This window comes from Mus caroli, chromosome 10, assembly GCF_900094665.2.
Source record: "Mus caroli chromosome 10, CAROLI_EIJ_v1.1, whole genome shotgun sequence".
In the NCBI taxonomy this organism is placed as follows: Eukaryota; Metazoa; Chordata; class Mammalia; order Rodentia; family Muridae; genus Mus; species Mus caroli.
In genome coordinates, this window is record NC_034579.1 from 58,984,543 (window position 1) to 59,001,315 (window position 16,773).

The 16,773-nt window shown below is 39.1% G+C and overlaps 1 protein-coding gene across 6 annotated transcripts in view; it reads left to right on the forward strand.

Moving 5' to 3' along the window:
• The window catches only part of Ctnna3 (catenin alpha 3), a 1,468,839-nt gene that overhangs the window by 1,084,827 nt on the left and 367,239 nt on the right, over window positions 1–16,773 (forward strand). For all 6 annotated transcript variants that reach the window (XM_021173456.2, XM_029482772.1, XM_029482775.1 and 3 more), the window contains one exon: window positions 529–729. In XM_021173456.2, the coding sequence (XP_021029115.1) occupies window positions 529–729 (201 nt within the window). The remainder of the gene's footprint in view (window positions 1–528; window positions 730–16,773) is intronic.

The following is a 16,773-nucleotide window of genomic DNA, read 5'->3' on the forward strand; positions in this document are numbered from 1 at the left end:
TGTGTGTGTGTGTGTGTGTGTGTGTGTGTTTAGGTGCACATCTATCTGCAAGCATGAGCAGGCTAGAAGCTAGTTCTGGGTACCTACATTTAACATTGACCACCTTATTTTCTTGAGAGGCTCTCCCTGAGCTTGGAGCTCACTGTCGTTTTTGCTAGACTGACTTTCTATAAATGCCCTTGGTTCTCCCTTTCGCTATCTCCAAGCATAGTTCTTATGCTTACAGATATAGCTATAGTGTCCAGATAGTAAGTGGGTCTTGGTGATCCAAATTCAGATCTCCCTGCTCCCAGCTGAGCTATTTCCTCATACCCTGAAACCTTAATGTTCAATAGTAAGGGCTATATTTTATGGATGTTACTATAATTAAGTAAAGAAAATAAAAATACAGATAATTTTACTTTATAAATAATTCTCAGCACCCCCTTACATGGTGTGTCTGAAGTAAAAAGTTAATATTATTTCAATATGTTACATTTATGTAATCAAAACACACGCAGACAAGTAAATTGGTTTGCTTCTTTACAGAAAGCCACATCCTGGAAGATGTCAACAAATGCATTATAGCCTTGAGAGATCAGGATGCTGATAATTTAGACCGAGCTGCTGGTGCCATCAGAGGACGGGCCGCAAGAGTAGCTCACATCGTTGCGGGTGAAATGGATAGTTATGAACCTGGCGCTTACACTGAAGGTGTGATGAGAAATGTCAACTTCCTTACAAGCACTGGTGAGTCTCTGTCCACAGTTACAGCTACAGTGTGCCTCAGGTCTGAATCTGCATAGCAACTAAAGATCCACACATAGGAAAAACAGGGCTCTCGGGCTGTGTCACTTGATTGCACACTAGCCAGTAACACATCACTGTGCCATCTAATTGGTGTTGGGTATCCTGTTTATGCAATGGGAAACTTATCCCAGTGAAATAAATATATTCATTAAAAGGAAAAAAAAAAAGGTCTTTTCAAATACACGCAATACTCCCAGGCCTTAGCCACTTGTGAGTGTTTATTAATGTTGAAGATGTTTGGAGCTATAATTAGGCCAGCATGGGGTTAAGCATGCAATAGTCTGCAGCCTTTTATTTGAATATGTTATTGGTACCCCTGGGTTTCTTTTTATTTAACCATAGCAGGTTTTTCCTATGTATGCAGAGACATGCTGGTTACCCTTCACTTGCAATTCTATGGAAAACAGCATTCCAACTCTTGTGCATATTTTTCTCCCATTGTTTAAGAAATATATAATACAGGACTGTTTTGGTTGCAGTACTCAAGTTACTATTTTACAAAACTGGGCAGAGAATGCTTTGAATCTCTCAGTGTAATGATATTTTCTTTTCAAATACTATTGTTAACATTTCTCCAAGGGACCCATGGAAATGTCAGGATTCACACAGATTCATGAGCAAAGATGACAGTCAACAACGTTTTATAAATCATCACGGCAGAAATTCCTTCCTGTGAATCCCCTTTGTCAATGTGAAACTCCTCTGAATTTGGAAAGCCTCTCATATATTGCCTCTTGGTAAAGGTGTGATGTTGTGTCTGGGATTCCTGAAGTATTTAGATTCCAGATTTAAGCCATTACCCCTTACAGGATGTAGAGGGCATGTTAATTATGAAAAAAAATCATATTGTTTGTGAAAGGGAGAAATGCACAATACTTCTTAATTTTATTGCTTTAGTCTATGTGTTTGAATGCTTTGCTCATGCACCATATGTATATCTGCCCTCTGAGAACAGAAGATGGCATTATATCCCCTGGATCTGGTATTATAGATGGTATGATCCACTATGTGGCTGTAAATAATTAAACCCAGATCCTCTGCAAGAGCAGCTAGTGCTCTAACTGCTGAGCCATCTCTCCAGTCCTGATGGATGATATTTAAAGCAAACCGACAAACAAAAAGCCAGTGGCAATGAAACATTCAATACCATTTTACATTTTGAAGCTCTGTCTTCAGATTATTTATGGGAAACTCATCAACTTTCTTCTCATCTCTCTAAATTATTGAAATGTTCTGAGGACAGGTGGTAATGGCGCATCTCTCGCTCTTGACATTAAACTGCTATTTCCACACCCACTCCTCAAAGTTATTAACATAACAAATCAAGGATATAGTTATGGCGGCACCTTATTGCAAACCCAGCACTCAGACTAGACGGGCATGGATCCTGAGACAGAGTATTATTAATAAATTCAAGACCAGCTTGGGCTGTAGCTTGAGACCCTGCCTCAAAACAAGTGAAAGCAATTGAGAACCCGAGTCATACCTTTCACTGTGTGAAAATATGTCTGCTTGCTTTGGAACTTGATTGTGTTACAATCATTTAATGTCTCTTTCCTACTACAGCAGATTGAAGTGGTCCTTCACTTGTTCAAATCAAGTACTTGTTATCCATTTTTTAAGGGAATAAGAGTTTATTCTGGAGGCATTTTGAGTAACTGTAGTCTTAGGAACACAGATTTGTCTTGTCCCAAATCCCATTATCCAACATGGTTGCAGTTTCATGATGTTTTATGGCACAACAAAATTCATAATCAAGGCAAGTTTTGAATACATTGATGGGCACATTAGGAAAAGCTGTTTCAGAAAGATAGGGGAAGCATTTCTATAGGCCCAATATACTGTCTGATGACATCCTTAGCTTTGAGTGGGTGGGAACTAGGATCTGATAAGTTAATGGGTTCTGTTTTCTGCCTTCTGAAGATGACATTTAAATATAAGAGAAAACGTATGTAGCTTTTGTTTTTATCCCATTGGAAATTTCCTTTGTGGTGGAATAGCCAACATCAACCGGGACTGCTGCACCTTGCTTGTGTCTCAGTTTGTGAATGCATTAGGGACGTCTTCCCTGCGGGCTCTCTGCCTTAGCATCCATATGAGGTGCCAACTCTGCAGTTTTGTACTCCATAGGCAGAGACTACATCTGCCAGATACTCAAGGAGAAGTGGGAGTGGATTCCAACAGTGTTCAGAAATGTTGGCAGTCACTCTGCATCAGAAAAAAGTGAGGCAGAATTGTTCAGAGGCAGAAATATCGTTAATCTATCTGGGATTATTAATGGCTGTGCTGACTAGCTAAGCAGCACTATGATGTCTTCACAGTCCAAAGAGCACACAAACCCCAAGCCTTTTCCTCTGCTTGAGTTATAAGATAACGTTCATTATGATAGCCCATTCAAATTATGCCTTATACCCCCCAAATATGTGAGATGTATAGAATATTCACAGGCACTTCTGCACAAAATGAATCTTGCTTTTAAATAAAAGCATATTTTAAGACTCCTAATTAATCATTTTGGTCTTTTCTTCAGACAAGCCTTGGGTGTATCCTTGAAGTATGCCTCTGTTTTCTTCTCTGAAAAAAATAAGTCTAATTTGAACTTTTTTTCCAAGCAGCTTTCCTTGAAATTTATCAAAAGCAGGCCTCACAAAAGGGAATTCGGTGCAATAAATTAAATGGAAAACATAATTAGATCAGTTTGATCTTAACCAAAGCTGAAGACAGTGTGCTTTCTCTCTCCCACAGAGAGATTGTCTATGAAAAAAAAAAAAAAAAAAAGAATACTTCCAACTTTTCTGTCCTCCACCATTGACTGACATCTTTGTTCACCCCAGGGTCATATCTTGGACTTATCAGTTAAATAGTTATCAAATTATATAATTGGGAATGTCATGTTTTGTGTTCCAAAGCCTTAGGAACTCACATTTCAGCAAAAGAATACTAGTGTGGCCTGTTTTCTCTTTGTTTCATTTTCCTTTAGCTTTTCTAGAGGCTTAGCCCAGCTTCCTCAAGATAACTTAGTAGGGGTCTCCTGTGAATTTCCTTTGTTTCTGAGGCCCTCCTCAGAATACTGTTCTTTAGAAAATGTGACTTAAGTATCTTTGTGAATGAGGACTCCTAAGCTTTCTTATCTCAGTTGCCAACAGAATCTTGGAAAATGGTGCCTTTGTTTTTTAATCAGAATCTGGGACTCATTAGCAGGTTTTCAGGATTCTATGACCTTCCAAGTCAGTGGTCACATCTTATCTAATGCTGTGACCCTTTGATACAGTTCCTCACATTGCAGTGACCTACAACCACAAAATTACTCTTGTTGCTACTTCATAACTGTTATTTTCCCACGGTTATAGGCTGTAACATAAATATCTGTGTTTTCTCTTGGTCTTAGGCATGCCCTGTGAAAGAGTCCTTTGACCTCCAAAGGGGTCATGACCCACAGGTTGAGAACCAGAACTACTGTTCTAAGTGTTTTCTTCACTTAGAGTACAAGGTTTTCCTGCCTTAGTTCAGAAATTTATATCATCCCATACGTGTTAGTGGTTGCTTTTAAGTGAAACATCAATATCTGCAGAGCTAGGTTTTTTTTTTCAACTGAGGCATAGCATTTTAATCATCAAATGAAGTCTTTTACACTCCCACAATACTGCCCAAACAATAGTTCCTCTACTGCTTGCTTAGGAATTCCTCTGGAGGTGCATTGGGCTACTGCCATGTTGTTTGAGACAGGGTCTTTCCATGTAGTCCTGGGTGCACTAGAGCCTGCTATGTAAACCAGGCTGGCTTTGAACTCACAAAGATCCTCCAGGCTCTGTCTTCTAAGAGCTGGGATTAAAGGTAAGTGCCACCACACCTGGCCTGGATATTTTCTTTCTTTCTTTTTTTTTTTATAACTAACCTGCAAAATGGCAACATGAGGCTATTTGTTACTCCATGAACACCATCTCTACTTCATTCTTTAGATTACAGAGAGACCTACTACAGGAGAGAACTGACAGAGAGTACTTTCCTTTGGTTATTGGCTCTATCGAAGTCAGGAGTCAGCAGGTCAGAAAGCGTCTGTTGTTGCAGACCATCCAACTCTACCTAGTTTGACTGTTAGTCAGAAAGAGAGATGAAAACAGAGCAGACACATAAGTGACTCTGAACAAGACATCCTCATTGCCCCTGCTGTTGAAAACTAGTATTTAGTGGAAATAATAGTGTATTCATCCAGTGACTGATGAATCCCAAACTGCAGAGATAGCCCTGTGGTAGAGTCTGAGCTATCAAGCACTGTATTCAGTCCCAGCACCATGTGAACAAAGACATTGTGGTGCCCACCTGTAATCTCAGTTCTTACAATCTGGAGACTTGAAAGCAATGAAAGTTTAGCCATGTCTACAGTGGCATCTAGCCCGTGATAATGAGACCCCACTAAAATAAAAAATAAAGGAAGACAGGAAGAAAAATGCATGCTGGGGAGCCCTTCCTTCTTGGAAACCTGGGTGATTATATTGTTGTATATATCCCTCAAGGAAATTGAGACACTTGAAAGGCTATTTGAGGCTACCTGTGAAAAATTCTGTTGTGTTTTATTCATGACAAATAAGTAGCAAATTGGTTTAGCTGGCCACTGAAGTAACAGAACTGATTGTGTTGGTAAGCTGGACTCAGGTTGCGCTCTGCATGTTGTGTCTCTGCTCTATAACAAGTACACACAAATGCCAGAGGATTGGTTCCAAAGGTCCTGGTACTCTGCAGCATTTGAAAATTACTATTCCACATTCTATGTAGGACTGAAAGAAATTTTCTCGGCCCAACAGAGTGAGGCAATAGAATTTCCCCTACAGATCTAGTTGGGACATACCAGCGTCTTCTCATTTGTTGTGCCTGTACCCTTTGTTCCTCCAGCTCCCTGTCACCTCCATTCACTCATACAGCCAATCTGCTTCATTTCATTCATTCTCCTCAAATTCACTAAATATGTTTTCCATGGTATGTTATCAAAAACACCCTATATGATCTCGGTGGACATCTTCCCAGTCATGTGGACATACTAAGTCTACTACCATTGCTAGGTCTGGCCCATGCTGTACCACACATTTAGAAGATTTCTACCCCTTGTTTAACATACCAAGTAATCCTCATCTTTCAAGAAATGACATATAGACTTGACTTCTAGGAATCCTTTTCTTTCTTCCAGCAAGAGTAATTTCTTTCAGTTCCAGGTAATGCGGTCTTTAAGAGGTAGGTCTCGAAGTACCATAGTTCAGAGAGCCATGTGCTATGTACACCCTCTAGAAATAACTTTCCTTTCAGCTGCAGGGATTAAGGGTACCCTTATTTGTTTCTTCCAAACACGGTGTTTATCTTTTATTAAGCTAAAAATTAATGATTATGAACAAAACTCAACCTTTTTGGTAAAATTTCAATTTTAAAAATAATTAACTTAAAAGATTTGTTTAAGCCCGGCGTGGTGGGGCACGCCTTTAATCCCAGCACTCGGGAGGCAGAGGCAGGCGGATTTCTGAGTTCGAGGCCAGCCTGGGCTACAGAGTGAGTTCCAGGACAGCCACGACTACACAGAGAAACCCTGTCTCAAAAAAACAAAACAAAACAAAACAAAAAAAAAAAAAGATTTGTTTAACCCAGACTGGTCTTGAACTCATAATCCTGCTTACATTTCTAAGATGCTGGGCATTCAGGCACAGGACATTATTGTCTTGTTGGCTACTATGATTTGGTTAATTCTGCTCTTTGCAGTTGTAGGGGATTCTTTGGCTACTGCCATCTATATTCACTGGTAAACACTAACTCTAAGGCTACCACCCTTGCAAAGGAACTCTAGACTCCATTTTAGTTAAAGTTACTTACTCTGTCCTAGGATGTCCATGTCTTCTAGTGGGCATTTGTTTCCCTTTATCTTTGGTAATAAGCAGCCATTTACAAACAACTTTCCCTTGCTAGAATGCTCCATCCTTAAAGGCAGGCACCCAAGTTCATTTATATATCCTTCCCTAAAGGATTCTCTTCATACTTGATTATCAAGTCCTTTTTTAACATTTAAATTTAACATTTCTTATAAGATCACAATGTTAATGTAGCATAATATAATCAATAAGATGTCATCTCAATTCAGCAAAACAGAAGCAGTGGACTCTGTCAAAGGCCAGGGCAGAGGAGAGATTAAGGAAGTCATTCATTACTGTCCAGAGATAGATATTAGCCACTTCCAGAAAGCTCAGGTCAGCCTTTTAAGAGGTTCCTTGGTGAGCTTTTGAACAAGAGATCATGACTTTTGTGTATTCAATTACATACAAGAGCCATCAATGAAGCACATCTGTTGAAAGACTCCATTGAACCCGATTACAATAATGCTTTCAGCAAATCCTTGACAATGAAGATCTCTGAGTATGAAATCCTTGACACAAACCTGGATTTCATACTCAGAGATCTTCATTGTCAATCCTTTACCTTGTAACAGACAGCCTAAGACAGGCTTGTGGATTATGGACTTTCTTTTGCTTCTAGCCTGAATCTCACAGACTAGATCTCGGATATTTGGGAAGCCTTATACGAGAGAGATTTCAGTCTGTGGATTGCTTGCTTAGCCTGGATGTCCAAGTATCTTCCAAATAGAAGTTATGTGTCAGTCATGGCCTTGAAGAACTTTTCTCCTTCATGAGGATGTGAAGAACTTGCTGCTAAATAAAATATCTACTTAATATAAATGTATCTTCTATGCAAAAGTGGATTATGATAGGACTCAAATCCAGCAGTCAAGGCAGCAATGAACTAATGCATGGTAGTATTTAGCATGCTCTCTCCTTCCCTTCAGTCTGGGCCTAGCCCATGAAATGAAGCTTCCCACATCCAGGATGGGCACTCTCACATCAATCAATTCAATGAAAAGATATTTTAACAAGCATGACCATAGGCCAACATAAGGTAAATAATTCCTTCCTGGGACTCTCTTTCCAGGTGATTCTCAGTTGTGTCAACATCAAACTGAAGACTAACTCCACAAATACTGAAATACCCTATATAGACTGTGCACTGGAAAATAGTTTTCTGACACTTTGGCTATAGTTCATTGATATTGACTGATACACAATTTCCTTGTCAATAATATCTTATTAGAGAAATGGACAGATTCAGGTGCAACAGTAGTCAAAAAAGGAAATAAAAGGTTTGAGAGTGGATTCCAGAAAAGCATAGGGAGAGACTGAAACATTTCCCTACGGAGAAAGTATGAAGCGTGACGTTGAAGATTGTGCCAAAGAAAAGAGGATTAAAGATAGAGGAGATGAATGGGCGTAGGATAAAAGGAAGGGAGATATGGGAGAAGAATGAGAAAATGGAAACCTGCTCTTCTCTTCTTTACCACTATGAACATGAGAATGCTTCTGAGGCTTCCCATCTTCTTTACCTCTAGCCTAAGTCAGACCATCTTCCCAAAGCAAACAAGACATCACGTAGAGAAGTTGGCTACATCTCTGGTCTTTACCCTACTTTCGTAAATGTCTTCTTAGAAAGTGGTAGAGCTAGACTTTTCCTACGATCTATAGGGTACAAGTAAATTTAATAAGAATTTATATTTAAATGCTCCAAGCATTTAATAAGCATTGTGGTTCTGAGTTGAAAGCCACAGAAAGCACTCATGGCTAATTATGCAGCAAACTCTCATAACGGTTGCAGGACAAGAAAAGAAATAGGCAAACCACCCAAAATGCTCTACATGGCATCAAGGTCAAAGTCAGCCTACACTTCTGATGGAGGCTTGGTTCTAGCCCATGCTGAACTTATGGTATGCTGAATCTCACAGATGCAATAGTTATCGCTAGTTTCCAGATATTTCTATCACTAGAACAAATACTAAAATACACCTGTATATGTTCTACACTCTTCATCCCACTTTTGCAGCATTAAGGCATCACAATGTAATTAATGCATCCAGGTCTTGACTTTTAGTACAGGGAAGGTGAGAACTTGGCCTTTAAGCCACTATGGAGACTGTGTCCTGTACCATACCCACTGATGATTCTTCATCCCAGGAAGGAACTCCATTAAGGAAAGAAAGGATGATAATGGGAAACTGGGAAAGATGATTATCAGCCAGAGAGAGGACCCAGAGAAGGAAGAGTAAAGATTGATTTTCATCAACCAAGTTGGCCATCACAGAAACAAGAGAGTAACCTCTACTCATGGCCTATCAAGAACATGACCCTCAGCAGCTAGTCACAGCCACAGTCCTTTCTGGTCAATTAGGACATTTCCAAGTGACACATACAAACAGGTTATATGCCTGTTAGGTACACAAATACACACTATTATATGACACAAATCCAAGTATGATTATAAGAGGACATTTTGTAACATATGATGTGGTTATGTTTATCACAACATATGATGTGGATATATATATGTTCATCCAAGAAAATACAATAGAATATTATTTCCTTTGCTGCTTCTGCGAAAACATGAGATGTGTAGGAGTGGGAGATTGGGAACTGGGGGTAGCCAGGAAAAGTCCCAGATGCCAGGAAAGCAAAAAGCTCCCAGGACACAACGGGAATGGCATTAGCTGAAATACCCAACAAAGGGGAGATAGAACCTGTAGAGACCATATTCAGTGGTTAGGCCCGGACCCTGGTTGAGGGATGAGGCCACCCACCCATCTTAAAATGTAAAATCACATATGTTGGAATGCATCATTTTCTTTGAAATCCAGATAGGTAAGGGACATTAAGTTACTGTTTTATATCAATTAATTTTTTCTTTTAAAATTCTGCACAAATATATACACAAATGTGTAATTGCTTCCACTGAAGAGAATCTGGTTCTACCCTGGCCTCTAAACTATGTGTCAGTAATACAGAATACTGCAATACATGTTCTGATTAGTCTTCCCTGCTAACACTTTCTATCTGCCTTCCACCATTATCAGCCTTTCCGTAGATCCCTACTAGTCCTTCCCAGGTTCCTTATGGTTGGTTTATTTTGCACTGTATTTAATCAAGGCCCTCTGTGTGCCTGTTGGCTTTAACTACTCATGAGAGCGTACTGGGTCATCAGTGTGTACACACTCCCTGAATCTGTCAGTAGCAAGCAATCTATCAATTTGTTAGTGAGAGCTGATGTATCCATCCATGCTTGATCATAGACAGGTCTGTTATTGTGTAGATTCAGGGCAGGTATCTGTAAGCTCTTGTGAATTCATGACTGCAATGTTTAAGATGACATCTTTTAGCCCTTCTTGCTGTCTTCCAACTCTTAACATCCCTTGTGAGATGTTCCCTGAGCCTCACAGGGGATGGTGTGAATGCGCTGTTTAGGGCTGAACACAGATCATCATGTACTCTCAGTATCTTGTGTATCCACGTGTCTCTGCATTCAGTTTGGGTAGAATGATTCTCTGGGGACTATTCTTGGTACCATTTGTCTTTGATCATATTTAGAAGACAGTTTGATTGATATTAAGGAACCTTGCCATTGAGGTAGCAGTCCCACATGACCAGATGCAGGACTTCCTTTCTCAGACTCACTGACTCTGCCTATCTTGTGTGTGGAGGGTATGGGTGGCCTTGGCTAGTCTTGCCTGAAAACTGATCTTGTAAAGAGCTCTCTTCAAGGCTTCATCACTCAGCACACACATCCCACTATGGCTTCCCAGATAATTACTGCATGATAATTAGGTGCTGAACTATAACCAGTCAGCCCTTCCTGCTCACTTGATGCCATGACCAATTAGCTGTTCTCATCCATACCCCTAACAAATGCCATTATAACCCTATACCAGGAACAATAAAGTAAACTAGTCTCACTGTAGCTGTCTCCAGAAATCATTCTGTCCATACTCATGGCTGTCTGAACCCTGCTCTCTGCCACTGCTCTATTTCTCCCCTCAGGCTGGTGTCCAACAGCCTCCAGGGAGAAAAGGAGGGACAGAATTTGATGCTATGGAAACTTTGCTAGCATATTGAGTTCCCTCCAGGACCAAATGCTTCCTCAAACACATTTTATTATTTTTCACCAGGTTTAATGTACCAGGCATGGGTTCTCTCATTTTGATGGTATATCCAATCCAATAATATGCACTCCATGACAGCATAAACTAATGTTTAATAAAAGCATGGTTCTTGCTTGGTTATTGAGGAAAATATAATAGCATAGAGTCCAGCGGGGATCAAGTGCTCTGGGGGCTTGAGTTGTCGTAGCTTCTTCCTGGTAGACTAGAATACTGAAGAGATCAATATTTCAACCTCCCTGTTACTAGTACACACACGATTATGCCATAATCACAGTCAGAGAGAGGCTCTGGGCTAGACCTCTATCTACTGAGAGAGCCAACAATTACATTTACTTATGAGAGAACTATAGTAAAATATTTCACAAGCTAGCATATTGTGTAAGTTTTTAATGAGGTACGCAATATATAGCAGAAGTAGTTTTGGATATCATTTCATCTTGAAAATCAGATCCATGAACATTATAGGATAATTCACTTTTGCTGTTCCCAGTCTATTTTATGTATTTGTAGCCTTTAGCTAAGAAGGAGATTCATTTTACAGTTTAAAGAGTTTTTTTGTATAATGTACAAACTTGTGTTTGTATATTTATTGATATGAGCTGTAAAACTTTTAATGTGATCATCTGTAAAACTGAATTTGAGGTTCAAGGTCACTGAGATTAGCAAATAAACTGAGAGAATGTGCCCCTTGGATTCATCCCTCCTTTGGTTTCAGAGAGACGGTTACTTGTGCCTGGTATATAAGTCCAAATGAGTTTCTCTGGCTGGTAAATGGCTATCATCAAAAACAGAGAGTGACCTTAGCCTCTTTCTCCCCCAAATGTGTTCCCTGTTGCTCTTTCCCACATGAAATCCTGACTGGCCTGAGTAGTCACAGCTAACAGCCCTATATAACTAAGTTTCCTGATAGGAGTAATTAGGTAAGTGAAAAATCAAACAGGAAAAAAGTTATTAAATTCATTTATTTGTGTGTATGTGTCCAGCAAAGGTGGGGGGCTGCTAATGTGGAGGTCAAAGGGCAATTAGGTTCTCTGCTTCCCCTATGAGACTTCCTGGTATTTAAACATAACTCACTAGGTTTATTGGCAAGCACTTGTACACCCCCCCCCAACCATCTCAGTGTCCACGAATAGGTATTTATTGAAAGGTGAATAACACATGAAGCTGTTTCACAAGTAGTGTAGGGTGAATTTATACTGACAGAACTCATAGATTGGAGGGCACATGGCACGTGAGGGGATCTCTGAGAAGAGGAAGACATGTCAGCAAGGCTAAGGTTCAGAGACATCGACACATCTCTGAGGTTGGTTAATAGGTAAGAATGTTTAACTCAGTAAAGCTCATAAAGTCATGAGTTGATGAATTAAAGATGGTTTACTTCTCTTGGCCTGAACTGTAAATATAGTTGATATCACAAGAAGTCAGGTAGCGCAATGGGAAATGTTTGAATGGAGACAGCAAGGTGTTATAATTGTAGCCACGTGGGAGGAAGCGCAATGCTAAGAGTGGAGCAAGCATACATCACTGTGGTAGTGTTAATTGAGTATGCGAAGACAGAGATAAGCAGGAAAACCAAAGAGATTTTTAACAAGAAAGCCCTGTCTATCATTCTAATATCTGCTCACATACATTCTCACTTCAAAAATAAACCTTTTGGACTAAAGAGATCGCTCCGACGTTATGAGAACTTGCAGAGTACCTGAGTTAAGATCCCAGCATTCACACAGAGTAGCTCACAATTGCCTGCTACTCCGGTTCCAGGAGATCCAGTGCCCTCTTCTGGCCTCTCAGAGCACTGTGCATATATGTATATTCATATACATATACACGTACATATGTATATACATATACATGGCATACTCATATACACGTGATTAAAATCAATAGTGGTAAACCTTTAAAAATAATTAAATTTGGAGACTGGATGGATGACTTTGCTATTTGGAGCACTGTTTTGGTCCACCCACATGATAACTAACAAATATCTCTACCTCAAATTCACAGTGTTCTGATGCCATTTTCTGGGCTCAGAGGTAGGCACACACATGGTACAGAGACATTCATTCAGGAAAAACATCCATACACATAGAAGAAAAATAAATAAATCCTTAAATAATCATTTTTTCTAGCTCATGGTCACACATGTCTTCTTCTTTTTTTTTTTCTCCAGCAATTATGGTAGAAACTATTACAGCTTCACAGTTCTAATGACAGGCTAAGGACATAGCAGGAGATTTTTTCTCTTAAAATGCATTAGTAACCCAGTGGTATATTGAAAGATGTCGTACATTCTGGTGATCACCCACCGTTTAATTTTATTGTCTGCCAAAATCTGTAGCAGTTAAAGTTAAGTGAACAATTTATGTTATAAAATTTCTCTGCTGATACAGAGATTTTAAAGGTACCATTTATTATAAACACTACAGGCAGTATCTTTTAAAGAGTCCAGCTAGTCTAAAGTCTAATTTTATTCTTGGTTTTTACTGATTTAGGAAAGGTTATGCACATCTCTTTACCCCCGTCTCAAAATTTCTACAAAGCCCTGCCAGAAGAATTAAGAGCATGAATTTTGAAAATAATCTCATGTTTTAGTAAAGCATGACGCTAAAATATTACACTATTCTTTCCATCTTTCCTTTCTGACTTATTCACTCTTCTTTTATTGGCTATAAACATGTAAATGTTTCATTTATATTTTTTTAACTTTATCTTCTATTTATAGTTAAAGTTAAGTCAATATGATTCCAGAGACAAAATTTGGTTTTGTGTTTCTTTCTCTATTTATTAAAAAGGCTCATGCTGGGCCTAGTGGCACACATCTTGAATTTCAAAACTTCAGATACAGAAGCAGGTAGGTCTCTGTGAGTCTGAAGCTAACCTGATCCACATAATAAATTCCAGGATAGCCAGGGATACGTCAACAAAGTCTGTCTCAAAAATAATACATAAAACAAAAAACAAACAAAACATAATAAAAAGGTTTGAGTTTTGCAAAACAGACAGTGTATATATCAATCTCGAACACTAGTCTAGTGCCTTTTGAAACTAACATTTAAGTGTGCAAAGAAAATACACCCAGAAATGCAAGTGCAAGGTGTAAGAGAAATCCCACCTATAAGATAAGCTCAGAGCGATACTTTTCTCTGCGCCCACCTCTCCCACTCTGTGTCCTCTTTCCTGATTTCATTCATATAACTTCAGCTACTCACATACCAATGGTGGTGTGGCCTCCCTCTGGGAGCAAAATCAAAGTACTAGGTACCACACAGTTGACTAAAACTGAGTCTCCTTCTCCCGGCACCAATCAGCTTCGTTGCCAACAGTGCCTCAGGTGTTCTGGAGTCAGGGAATTCTAGTCAAAATCTCAGTAGTTTCTCAGAATCTTTAGGCCCTATTCTTCATAGATGTTAATCTTTTAGTGTTCTCCCAGGACTGAAAGGGCAAACAGACTCCCTCAGACCTCATGCTACTAATTCCCTTTCAGAAGGGCTCTCACTTTTAAAGGCTTCATAGTTTAATGCAATTGTATTGGTGATTCCATTTCAAAGTTGGAACTGAGTTGGCTCAGACATTCTGATCATAACACAGATATCACAAACTCAGAATCACTGGAATGGATTATATTTTAGAGGGTTTTTCAACTTCTAGTATGTTGGTGGCTAAATTTTTATTTCAATATGAACAATAGGAATTTATCTCAATAATGAATGGACAAATCTCTTCATCAGTATTTCCCGGTCCCTTGTGATCTCTTTCTTGCCAATGTACAATTCAACACCTTCTACCCCTCAAAGCTCCTAATTGGCATTCATTGCCATTGAAATTAGGATAACCAATATTAGTTTCTCATGATTTCTGAAGTTCATTAATCAAATCCGGGAACAATGTAGCTGAGTTCTTATGATTGAGAGTCTCTCATGAGGTTCCTAGAATGTTATTGACTATAGTCAGTTAAGCCTTACCTGGGATGTGTGGCAATCTCCAAACTCACCATCCTGGATGACATCTGGGCATTTCAGCTCCTTGTTACTTAGGTACCTCCAGATACTCCTTCTACATTATCAGAGCAGGGCATTCTGGCATCCTTGGAATGAGTGATCCAAAGGTCACAGAGGATGAGAGTCAAAGACAAAGACTGAGATGGAAACTTCCGGGGTGTTAGACTTTCACCTTTGTTTGATAAGAGTTCAGAAATCAGTTGCTAAGGTCCAAGTGTTATGGTACTAGGTTGCTTAAAGCAGGGGAGAGCATGGCTATCAAGAGACAGAGATTGGCTATCTTAAAGACTGTTTACCACATCTTCTGAATGAGTTCAACTCAGTAAGGTCTCATGTTATTAGGTGACAATAGTTTTCAAATGGTTGACTCTCTTAACCCATCTTCTATTCTGGCCAAACATCTAAAATTGCAAGTAGAGTTGAGACTTGACATGGCACAGATACTTTATGTACATATATTTAATGGGTAACACTAACACACGCACTGATCCTTAGCAAACTTGATTGAGTGACAGCATGGAATACTATGGAAGAAGAATATCTATTCACTTAGTGCTATGGGTAATTCCGACTGGACACATTCATACTCATAAAGACATAGGAACTAATTTACACACTGCTCCCAATAATTATGTTTTGTGCCATGGCCGTGCAGAAGATGTCAAACAGGGAATCAGAGATCCAAAGTTCTAGACATGGGTTCATCGTTAGAGAATTGTGAAAAGTCCTTTAATTTGCAAGAATTCTGCATGCTCTCAAGTCCTAACTGAGGAGTGAAAGAGACGTTCTCTCATGACTTGTGGTGACATTGCTTTTATTTTCTTTCAGTCATCTTTACCTGAAACTTTTTTTTCCATGTTCTAACCTGTATAGGAAAAGATTAGGTAGCTGTGTTCATAACCTCAAAAACTTGTATGTATTTAGCAATAAAACAAGAAAATCTCCAAACTAGAACAAGAATACATTGCTTTGTTTTTTATGCTTTTAAAAGTCTGACAACTCTTAAGAATTGTTCTTCTTGGAGAACTGGATGTGTTGTGCACATTTTAAATGTTTGTTATTGTTGCTACTGCTCAAAGGTCATAAATTGTTTTCAAACAATAAAAATAGTAACAATGATTCCAGGTTGCTGAACACAATGAAAAACATATAAAGAATTAGTATTTGAGTTTTCTTTGTTTTAGGAAGCAAATAATGTTTGTGGAGCTTACTTTTAAAGGAGAACGTAGATTTCTAGCTCCAGTGCAAGTCTAGAATTTGACTGTGGGCAATTTATTTAACCAGTGTCAACTTTAAAACAAGAGCAATAAAATGTATTTCTTGGTGCTTTTGAAATGGTTTCCATTGACCCCTGCATAAAGTCCCCTTGGCATCTTTGCTACATGGCTTTGTACAAGTAACTATTACTAGTTATCTTCTTGTTGAAGGGTAATTCCATGGTTATATAGTTGATAAGTGCCGGTGGTTGGAATCTCATGTGACTAGCCTGGCTGTGGCAGAGAGTTGCAAGTGAGATGCACATAGAAGTCAGTCACAGAAGAAGCAAATCATCCTGAGATTTGTGTTCATGGTCTAAGAAGTCTTTATCTCCAAACATGTTTTAGCTCATACAACTGCTCCCCGCCCACACACACACTTTTTCCCATGATTCGATATTTTAGTTACAGCTACTCTAACACATAAGCGCCATAGACTGCTATTGGATTGCTATAACAAGAGCCAACAAAAATGTGTATTTCTCAGTCTGGATGTCAAAAGTCTAAGGTCTGAGTATCAGTATATATTTAATATACTTGTATTTATGTGAATGTGTGTGTACCTGTTTGGTTATGTGTGCCCCATTTGTGTATACAGAAGCCAGAAAAAAAGTGTTTGATCCTATAGTACTGGATTATAGACAGCTCTGAGTCTCCTGATCTGGGTGCTAAAACCAAAACTAGGGCCTCTCTTTCCAGTGATGGCCGACTAGGCCATCTT